Below are 11733 nucleotides of genomic sequence, written 5' to 3' on the forward strand. Positions count from 1 at the left end.
ACCCGGTACTAGATGGGTTTACCTAATAAACTGGCCACTGAGTGTATATTTCCACACTATGCGGTTGGAATAATACTATAAAATTGTGAAAATTATGATTATACCCATTTAGTGTAAGAGCAGTTTGAAAAGACCGCCTGAAGTTTCAGCCTGTTTTGGTGGAATGGACTTTTGGAAGCAATTTTTGACCATTATAATTGAAAACAATCACATTAAGGTAGTTAATTAATAACGCAGGAAAATATTTGATATTGAGAAAGAAAACGGCTGCATTGGACCTTTAAGAGATGAAGAGCAAACTGTATATAGCTTTTCTGTATTTGTGAACAATTGGTCAGGATAATTATTGAAATATCACTGGAGAAATATATATCAGTGCTACCTATTTGCACTTGTGAAAGTCGACTCCATAAACCATCTGCCAGATTCCCTCTCTCCCTCCCTGTTGGATGTGGTTGCCGGGTGCCGGGTATCTTAGCACCCACTCAGACTGGGGAGTGATTTGAATCGCATCCAGAAATCTCCCCTGAGTACCTATAAACACAACCGTGCCTTGTCGAAAACAAATATATTAGAAGAGAGAGCTCAGCCAAAAGAGAGAGAGAGAGAGAGAGGACAAGCTGGCACCCTTAGTACCAAGCTCACACTGAGCGCTAACCAAAACAATTACCGTCATTTGCAAATATGTTTGTTTAGGCATAAACACGCAAAATATTAGAGAGAGAGATGACGTATGTTTATCAAATCAATGAAACTCTAACATATCATTGAACCTAAAGAGAGAGGGATGACGTCTGTTTATCACATCAATGCCACTCTTACCATATCATTGAACCTAAACCTCACCACCATTTATCTAACATCTCAGACATAAAAGAAGAGGAAATATTTGACTTTAAAGGGGAAGATGTACAGTGAGGGAAAAAAGTATTTGATCCCCTGCTGATTTTGTACGTTTGCCCACTGACAAAGACATGATCAGTCTATAATTTTAATGGTAGGTTTATTTGAACAGTGAGAGACAGAATAACAACAACAAAATCCAGAAAAACGCATGTCAAAAATGTTATAAATTGATTTGCATTTTAATGAGGGAAATAAGTATTTAACCCCTCTGCAAAACATGACTTAGTACTTGGTGGCAAAACCCTTGTTGACAATCACAGAGGTCAGAAGTTTCTTGTAGTTGGCTACCAGGTTTGCACACATCTCAGGAGGGATTTTGTTCCACTCCTCTTTGCAGATCTTCTCCAAGTCATTAAGGTTTCGAGGCTGACGTTTGGCAACTCGAACCTTCAGCTCCCTCCACAGATTTTCTATGGGATTAAGGTCTGGAGACTGGCTAGGCCACTCCAGGACCTTAATGTGCTTCTTCTTGAGCCACTCCTTTGTTGCCTTGGCCGTGTGTTTTGGGTCATTGTCATACTGGAATACCCATCCACAACCCATTTTCAATGCCCTGGCTGAGGGAAGGAGGTTCTCACCCAAGATTTGACGGTACATGGCCCCGTCCATCGTCCCTTTGATGCAGTGAAGTTGTCCTGTCCCCTTAGCAGAAAAACACCCCCAAAGCATAATGTTTCCACCTCCATGTTTGACGGTGGGGATGGTGTTCTTGGGGTCATAGTCAGCATTCCTCCTCCTCCAAACACGGCGAGTTGAGTTGAGTTGCTCCATTTTGGTCTCATCTGACCACAACACTTTCACCCAGTTCTCCTCTGAATCATTCAGATGTTTATTGGAAAACTTCAGACGGGCATGTATATGTGCTTTCTTGAGCAGGGGGACCTTGCGGACACTGCAGGATTTCAGTCCTTCACGGCGTAGTGTGTTACCAATTGTTTTCTTGGTGACTATGGTCCCAGCTGCCTTGAGATCATTGACAAGATCCTCCCGTGTAGTTCTGGGCTGATTCCTCACCGTTCTCATGATCATTGCAACTCCACGAGGTGAGATCTTTCATGGAGCCCCAGGCAGAGGGAGATTGACAGTTATTTTGTGTTTCTTCCATTTGCGAATAATCGCACCAACTGTTGCCACCTTCTCTCCAAGCTGCTTGGCGATGGTCTTGTAGCCCATTCCAGCCTTGTGTAGGTCTACAATCTTGTCCCTGACATCCTTGGAGAGCTCTTTGGTCTTGGCCATGGTGGAGAGTTTGGAATCTGATTGATTGATTGCTTCTGTGAACAGGTGTCTTTTATACAGGTAAAAAGCTGAGATTAGGAGCACTCCCTTTAAGAGTGTGCTCCTAATCTCAGCTCGTTACCTGTATAAAAGACACCTGGGAGCCAGAAATCTTTCTGATTGAGAGCGGTTCAAATACTTATTTCCCTCATTAAAATGCAAATCAATTTATAACATTTTCGACATGCGTTTTTCTGGATTTATTTGTTGTTATTCTGTCTCTCACGGTTCAAATAAACCTACCATTAAAATTATAGACTGATCATTTCTTTGTCAGTGGGCAAACGTATAAAATCAGCAGGGGATCAAATACTTTTTTCCCCTCACTGTATTTAAAAACGGTGTGTAAGTGAAAAGCAAGTCCCATTCCCAACGGTGGACCAAAGCATCATCTGGAGTGTTAGTGAGTAACCTTCACGGGTAGACAATGATTGTCAATTAACCGCTGCATTTCTGCCCCGCCACCGGATAGTCTGCCTCTAACCGAACCATCTAATGAGAGAGCTGTGATAGCTGCAACAGTACGGGGAAGGGGATATTAGCTGACCTAGGATCTGTGTCTGTGTGAAGGAGCGGAAGGGGCAGTGGTAATCTGGGGTCAGGCGTGGATATTATAACTGACCTAGGATCTTTGTCTGTGTGAAGGATTAGGAGTGGTATTGTTAGATGGGGGTGAGAGAAGGGATATTACTATTGACTTAGGATCTGTCTCTGTTTAATTTTTTATTTAACCTTTATTTTGACAGGGAGTCAATGCTGAGACCAAGGTCTCTTTTCCAGATGAGCCCTGTATAGCACCACAATACACAGCAAAATACAATAAACACATTAAACTTCACATTCATATACACAACAATACACAAAAAGCAAAACACAGACACATTCTTCAGTAAAAAGGTCCCCTAACACCTGTCTGAAATGCCTGAGAGGCACCAATTCCTCCAATTTTAAAGTGCAATGTAGATCATTCCACACGCGCAAGGAAACCAAAGACTGATCTACCTAACTCTCTAGACACCAAAAGGAGTCTCCAGAGTTAACCAACCCTGTGAACGGGTTTGATAACTTGTCATTTTAAATCTTAACAGTGATGTTAGGTAAGTTGGAAGTTTGTAAACAAAAACAGCGGAATAATGTGATCTACGTGACTTCAAAGAGGTCCAGCCAACCTTTTGGTAAAGAATACAGTGATGAGTAATAGAACTGTCTCCTGTGATAAAACGAAGTGCGCTATGAAAAACGGCATCCAGGGGTTTAAGAGTAGAGGCAGATGCACGTTGATAAATAGTATCACCATAACAAAGAACAGGTAGTTTTTTTTAATGATAAATCATTGTCAATCCAAATACCAAGGTATTTGTATGCAGGGTCTCGTTCGATTATAGAACCATGCAATGAGTGAAGATGTAATCCATCTGTAACAACAATCCATTTTACGAGGACTTGAAAACAACAAGTATTTAGTTTTGCCCATATTAAGTACGAGTTTTAAATCAGTAAGGGCTTCCTGCACAACTGTAAAATTGGACTGTAGCCTTGTCGCAGTCAGGTCAGCAGTCGGGGCAATTGCATACATAATAGTATCATCCGCATATAGATGAAATGTATGTGTGAAAGGGAAGGAGTGGTAATCTGGGGTGACAGCAGGGACATTATAACTGACCTAGAATCTGTGTATGTGTGAAGGAGCAGGGGTGACAGTAGGGATGTATCATTACTGACCCAGGATCTGTGAAAGAGAAGGGGGCGGTGCTAATCTGGGGTGAGAGTAGGGATGGAATTGACCCAGGATGTGTCTGTAACCCAGATAATCTGGTGAGAGAGTCCCTTGAAAGTGCATGAAGCAAGGGATAATAAATCATTGCACTCTGCACAGAAATACATACATCTACAGTAGCCTATGCAGCTCGTCTAGACGTTGACATTGGGGACAAGAAGCATCAGACCTATAGGATATCACACAGTGATGTAAGTAAGCACATCACTAATGTCTCAGCTGCTGAGTAATTACCATATTACCTACTTAAATGAATAAAAATCTGAAGTAAACACAAAGTAATAAGCGACCTGTGAAATAAAGTGCCACCAACAAAACTTCACACCAAGTTACACACCCAAAACATTTTTCTAACATATTCAAAAAGTTGAAATCTGAAGTGAGCATAATACAAATATATAGTTGCAACATTTCCACCCAATGACTGGCCTGGTCTTGGTCAGACATCAGAAGTAACAAAGCATGGGCCCAGCAGTGATACCGTGTCGCTATTCACACAGTGGCTGAAATGAGAGTTGCTGTTGTTTTCACACAGTAGGCCCTGGAAAGGGAAAAAGAGCCATGTAAAATAGTAAGACCTATTGTACAGGAGTATTATGCGCTCCATTGTCACCGGAAACCGCCAATGTATAAAAGTTTAGAACATCATTGTGAAAAAGAACTATGTCAGGCCACAGCACTAGTGTTTAGTAAACTGTATCATTGTCCTACACAGGCTACTTTTTTTGTTCACTACATAAAAAGCCCACAATTCACCCAGCGTATGGGGGAGGTACTTTTTTCACTTTTCAGCATGGATTACCGAACGGTCATGCAGGGCAAATGCCCCGGGGCCCCAACCTAAAAAAATGTGGGGGGGGTTTGGGGCCCCCAGATAGCATATGATAGCAAAATGTGTAGAATTGCAGGAATATAGCTTTAAAACTGCAACATTTTATCTTAGCCTCATGACAAATTGTGTAGAATAGCATTATAAAACTGCAAATTTTTCTCTCTGCACCATGACAAAATGTGTTAAAATGCATTAAGTTGGCTGATTTACAATGCGGTAGTCAGGCCCTGATTGCTCTGAATTACAACTTCCCTGACTGAGCTCCAAACAACAGAAATAGATCAACCAAGTACTGTAAATACAAGCTACTCTTCCTCTCTAGAAGTTAGCACCTGACTACATGCAGTGTTTCAAACCCATGATGATGATGGTGGTGTGTGTTCTTATGTCTGTTCATGCGTGTGTGTGCATGTGTGTATCCCCATCTGTATGTGCATCTCCTCTGTGTAGAGCTGAAGAGAGAACCTGGCTGCTTTCAGAGAAAATTACAGTGCTCTCTGTGTGCCCATAATAGCCTGCCACTTTAGCGTCATTAAAGTAACGCGAGGCACTGCATTATCCTTTTACCCCCGGTACCCTGGATCCCCCTGGCCATCCCTCTGTTCCCTACCTCGCTGTTCACAACCCGGGGAGTTCAACCACACACTCCGTCACCTGGAGAACCCAGAGAATACAGGGCGAAGAGGTGGAACACTCATTGGGGAGAGGAAGTAGTGGTCTAGAACCGCTCTAGAACTCTCTTTCTGAATGGGAGGTCATGGGGGAGAGGTTGTGTAAATGCTGCATGGGGAGAGAGGGTAAAGGTGAATTGTATGGACACAGTGTGTGAATGAGAATAGGGTAATAGAGATAGGATAATTGTGTGATACTAAAAATAGGGTCAAGGTCAGATGTAGAGATGAAATACAGTAGTTTATGAATCCATAGGCATCAACATGTACGCACAGCATATCTGAATAGCTAACTGAAAATAATTTCAAAACATTTTATAAAAGCCATGCGTTTTCCATCCTAATAAATAACTAAGAAATAGGGGCCCATATATACAGTTGGAGTCGGAAGTTTACATACACCTTAGCCAAATACATTTAAACTCAGTTTTTCACAATTCCTGACATTTAATCCTAGTAGAAATTCCCTGTCTTAGTCAGTTAGGATCACCACTTTATTTTAAGAATGTGAAATGTCAGAATAATAGTAGAGAGTATGATTTATTTCAGCTTTTATTTCTTTCATCACATTCCCAGTGGGTCAGAAGTTTACATACACTCAATTAGTATTTGGTAGCATTGCCTTTAAATTGTTTAACTTGGGTCAAACGTTTCGGGTAGCCTTCCACAAGCTTCCCACAATAAGTTGGGTGAATTTTGTCCCATTCCTCCTGACAGAGCTGGTGTAACTGAGTCAGGTTTGTAGGCCTCCTTGCTCGCACACGCTTTTTCAGTTCTGCCCACAAATGTTCTATAGGATTGAGGTCAGGGCTTTCTGATGGCCACTCCAATACCTTGACTTTGTTGTCCTTAAGCCCTTTTGCCACAACTTTGGAAGTATGCTTGGGGTCATTGTACATTTGGAAGACCCATTTGCAACCAAGCTTAAAACTTCCTGACTGATGTCTTGAGATGTTACTTCAATATATCCACATAATTTTCCTTCCTCATGATGCCATCTATTTTCTGAAGTGCACCAGTCCCTCCTGCAGCAAAGCACCCCCACAACATGATGCTGCCACCCCCGTGCTTCACGGTTGGTATGGTGTTCTTCAGCTTGCAAGCATCCGCCTTTTTCCTCCAAACTTAACGATGGTCATCAGACCAGAGGACATTTCTCCAAAAAGTATGATCTTAGTCCCCATGTGCAGTTGCAAACCGTAGTCTGTCTTTTTTATGGAGGTTTTGGAGCAATGGCTTCTTCCTTGCTGAGCGGCCTTTCAGGTTATGTCGATATAGGACTCGTTTTACTGTGGATATATATACTTTTGTATCTGTTTCCTCCAGCATCTTCACAAGGTCCTTTGCTGTTGTTCTGGGATTGATTTGCACTTTTCGCACCGAAGTACGTTAATCTCTAGGAGACAGAACGTGTCTCCTTCCTGAGCGGTATGACGGCAGGGTGGTCCGATGGTGTTTATACTTCTGTACTATTGTTTGTACAGATGAACGTGGTACCTTCAGGCGTTTGGAAATTGCTCCCAAGGATGAACCAGTCTTGTGGAGGTCTACACATTTTCTGAGGTCTTAGCTGATTTCTTTAGATTTTCCCATGATGTCAAGCAAAGAGACACTGAGTTTGAAGGTAGGCCTTGAAATACATCCACAGGTACACCTCCAATTGACTCAAATGATGTCAATTAGCCTATCAGAAGCTTCTAAAGCCCTGACATCATTTTCTGGAATTTTCCAAGCTGTTTAAAGGCTTCCCACTGGAATTGTGATACAGTGAATTATAAGTGAAATAATCTGTCTGTAAACAATTGTTGGAAAAATTACTTGTGTCATACACAAAGTAGATGTCCTAACCGACTTGCCAAAACTATAGTTGGTTAACAAGACATTTGTGGAGTGGTTGAAAAACGAGTTTTAATGACTCCAACCTAAGTGTATGTAAACTTCCGACTTCAACTGTATGGTGAAATGTCACAAAATGTAATGTCTGCCTATTCTGCTTTATATGCATTGCAAACATTGATGTGTCTTCCTTAAAATTCATTGTGAGCTAATTCATATGTCCTTTGAAAAAATACATTCATTTCAGTATATTGATTTAATAGCAGCAGAAAATAAAATATATATTTTTGATTATACTGCAAATAACTGAATTCACACATTTTAACCCACCCATAAATTCCAATTTGTTTGTGACAATAAAATGTGTGTTTGTGTGTCTTACAGCAAAATGTAATAGAACAATTAACTTACACACTCAACATCATCCTCAAATTCACCAGTAACATTGTGCTAACATTGTGCCCAGATACTCTTGTTTTTACCTAAAAGACGTATAACCCCCCTAAAACATCGATCTCCGCTCATGTTATACTTTCCATCATATTTGCATTTCCACCTCATTTTGCGATGGGAGATCAATATTAAATCAATCATAATGACAGACTAGATGGCATATTTGACCAGACTCAACCCATCCTATCAGATTGAGCAATACATCACAGCATATGAGCAACAGGACACAAAACAAATATTTTAATCAAATGTTGATCTGCACCTAAATTTCTCACCTATAAAATTCTCCTACATATTACCATGGCTGGGGTAAAAACCCAAGTGTATTTTGTAATTAAGGATAATGCATTAAGTAATAAATGGATAAATTACTGGCCTTTGAAATAAAAATGTTGGGTGGAACTTGTTGAGTTTAGAGACATTAGGCCTATTACTAATTACAAACATTCCATCAGGTGTGTTTATGTGAAGTTGTTATATATATATATATATATATATATATATATATATATATATATAAATTTAAATATGCCATATATATATACACACATTTAAATATGTCACATTATATATTTCAAATCAATAAGTAAACATAATATATGTATCAACAATGACAGTAGAAGGTTGGATCGGGTGTAATTTGAACTAGGGACAAAAAAAAACGACTGACTTTCCTCTGAAAAGTATTTATCCATCTGAAGACAAACAGTATATTAAGCAATCTGAATCCAATTATTTAAATTCTCTATGGTCTAATGTTTTAAAATGTTGTTTAATTAATTTATAGATCAAATAATTGAAATTACTGCCCCTATGGCTAGGACAGCAGATTTAGGATAACCTACTTTCATTTAAAAATAAGTAGAGTTAATAGTGAGCTTAATTTAGAGTGGAAATGTGGTTGGGCTCGCGCACACAAGTGGATGATAGCTTTCCCTCCAGGCAATGGTTTTCAATTTTGGGCACCTGAATTTCAGGCCGTCAAATTCCTCACATAGCCTAATTTAGTGACATTTTCAACTGACTCACATGTGACTGTTGCGTTTTAACATTCGTTTGGATTGAGCAAGACACTGACACAACGTTTAGCAATTGGAATAAATGCAATTGCCATCAACCTGCCACAACTTTTTCGAGGGGTGCGCCCTCAACATGTCCATCCATGTTTTCCCGTTAAACCTACTATAAACTGCATAACAGCATAGGCCTATACTCAGATTTGGCACAATAGAGCATTACAAAAATATGACCTAAAGTTGAGTCATTACAGCTAAATGACATCTCAAACATGACTTCCACACAATGGAAAATGTCTCCACATTCCTTGTTTACAGCTTTTCTACCTTGACGCGCTAAATTTCAACTAGCATACATAATTTCGATGAAATTATCATCTCTCCTGTCTCCACTCACCTGGCATTGGTGCAGTCGTTGTACAGAGTCTCGAAGTCTTTTCTGGAGATGAGTTTGCAGCGGTTGACTCCTGGCTGGATGGCCCCGAGCCCTCGCAGGATGCGGACTTGCTCCACATTGCAGACCACCGGCGTGATCTCCAGTCTCTTCAGCTTGGTGTACACCGTGTGCAGTCCTCCGACCAGGTGCTTCAGAAACAGATCGAAAGCCTGGGGCAGGCAGATGAGTTCGCAGCCGTCCACCGTGAAAGACGCCACCTTCGCCCCCCGCAACTCCACCATTTTACACTCGTTGTTCTGCGGGGTGTTTTCAACAGGCGACGGGGTCAAGTAGACTGGCTTGCTGGGCAGAGCCCCAGTCGGGGTCAGGATGCCGGGGCTACTGGTGGCGAAGAGCTCGGAGCGGAACAGGTTCTGGCCGGAGGGGGCCATTGAGGGAGACGGGGTAGAAGTTGTCGACGGCGGGGAGGTGGTCGCGGAAGGAGTGGAGATCGAAGGCGGCTGGACCAGAGGGGTTGGCGGGATCAAAGCAACCGGTACGGCCATAGTCACCTAGGGGAAGAAGAGTAAGTTTAAAGTATAAAACCCAGTCCTGCAGAAAAAAAGTGCAGCTGTCGAGAAACCCCAAATGAAATAATCCACGGGAGTTTAGCTCCTGTGATGAGTTGGGGAGTAGAAAGAGATGCTGAAAAGACGTGGTGAGTGTTTGGGCTGAGCACGGAGGGACAATGATCAAAGATAGGAGGAATGAGCTGAAAAGTGCGGCTCAGCTAGACCGCTACGCTCTGTGGATGAGTTGTTGTTGTCACAAGGTACAGAGAGGGAGGAGCTAGGGGACAGTGGAAACCTTTGAAGAAAGACAGACAACACTGGGCACAAACTGGTCGAATCAACGTTGTTTCAACGTAATTTGTCAACGTATTGTACATGGAAAATGCATTGGATTTGAAAAAAAGTTAACATTGTTTTGAGGGTGAAATTACAGCCACAGGATTATGCAGGGCCGTGCACAGACCTTTCAGGGGGCAGGTGCTCAAAACGAAAAAAAGGGCACCCCCCTCTCCTCTTGAAAAAAAATAAAAATACTCTCGAAATTCATAACATACCAAATGCCTCTGTAGCAAAACATTTTTGTTTTGTTGCATAAACCCATTTATTTATGCAAAAACACACACAATTTGTAAGCAAGATAGTTACAGTGCCTCCTAAAGACATGATTGACATTGGGGAAATGATCAGCTGATTTATGTAAATCTGCTAGTTAGCTAGCTCAATTTCTTTTACTGGTTTTGATTTAACTCTGTCTTTTTGCGTCTCTGCTGCGCATATCAGCCAACCAGACCGAATATTGATGATGATGATGATGATGATGATGTAGGCTAAATCAAGTGTTAATTAAATGTTATGCTGCTGTGGCAGTACTGTTAATATTTAAACTAGGTAACTAGCATGGCCATAACTACATATGAGGACACCGAGGTCCAGACCTTGGTAATTTTTTCAAATTTGAAACGAAATAAATAATACAAATATATATTTTGTACACAAAAAAGAAAATCAATTATGGGTCAACATCTAAATATTGCTCCCAGCATTGATCAAAGCTCAGAATGCTTATATTCTTCATCATCAATGCTATCTGGGATCCTTGGGACATCCCTACCCTAAACCCTAACCTTCACCTTTAGATTAACCATTTTAAATGTCAACTTCAATGGGGTAGGTACGTCCCAAGGTTCCTGGATAGCACGGATCATTCTTGATCTGACTGAGTTCTAATCGCGCCTACCTCTTTGCGAACAAGTGGCATCATGAACAGTAGTTTGTTCGCTATGTTTGCCTGCGTCCCCTGGATTTGCCTCACGGATTCGCTTTTTTAGCAGCAATTTCACCATTCTCTCAAACGGCTAACTCAGCCCTCTCGTGACATGTATTTGTGGGGGAATTATACCACCATCCAAAAAGGCGCTTAGAGACTGGAAGGGAAAAGGGGTATGTGCTTTGCACAGGTAGAGCCCTATATGTGCACGTGCCTGGGATTGTCATCATGGTAACCAACATATAATATGTTGAATTTGTACCTTTAAAACAACATCAGCACCTCCTACTGGAGAATTAAACTATCTACATCTATCCTTTGATCTCCCATCCAAGGTTTAACCAAGCCCAGCTATGATAATTGTCACTGACTATTACCGATGTGCTATCGTGAGAATGATTGTAGCGAAAGCTCCACTTGAAAATGAAATAGATTCACTGTTGCTATCAAAGTCATTCCAAAGGGTAGGTTTAACAGAGCAAATTAAATGTGACCATACTTTTTCATCAATGATGCTATTTAGGACTACAGTGCCTTCAGAAAGTATTCACACCGCTTTACTTTTTCCACATTGTTGTTTTACGGCTTTAATTTAAAACGGATTAAATTGAGATGTGTCACTGATCTACACACAATACCCCATAATGTCAAAGTAGAATTTTGTTTGTATAACATTTGAAATTAATAAAAAATGAAAAGCTGAAATGTCTTGAGTCAATAAGTATTCAACCGCTTTGTTATTGCAAGCC

The 11733-nt window shown here is 41.0% G+C and overlaps 1 protein-coding gene across 2 annotated transcripts in view; it reads right to left on the minus strand.

Annotated features, from left to right (window-relative positions):
* Positions 1-9929, minus strand: part of LOC121551191 (dachshund homolog 1-like) — a 355740-nt gene extending 345811 nt beyond the window's left edge. For both annotated transcript variants that reach the window (XM_041863748.1, XM_041863740.1), the window contains exon 1: positions 9167-9929. In XM_041863748.1, coding sequence (XP_041719682.1) covers positions 9167-9711 — 545 coding nt within the window. In that variant the 5' untranslated portion in view covers positions 9712-9929. The remainder of the gene's footprint in view (positions 1-9166) is intronic.
* Positions 9930-11733: the final 1804 nt, after the last annotated feature.

This window comes from Coregonus clupeaformis, chromosome 40 (genome assembly GCF_020615455.1).
Source record: "Coregonus clupeaformis isolate EN_2021a chromosome 40, ASM2061545v1, whole genome shotgun sequence".
Taxonomy (NCBI): domain Eukaryota; kingdom Metazoa; phylum Chordata; class Actinopteri; order Salmoniformes; family Salmonidae; genus Coregonus; species Coregonus clupeaformis.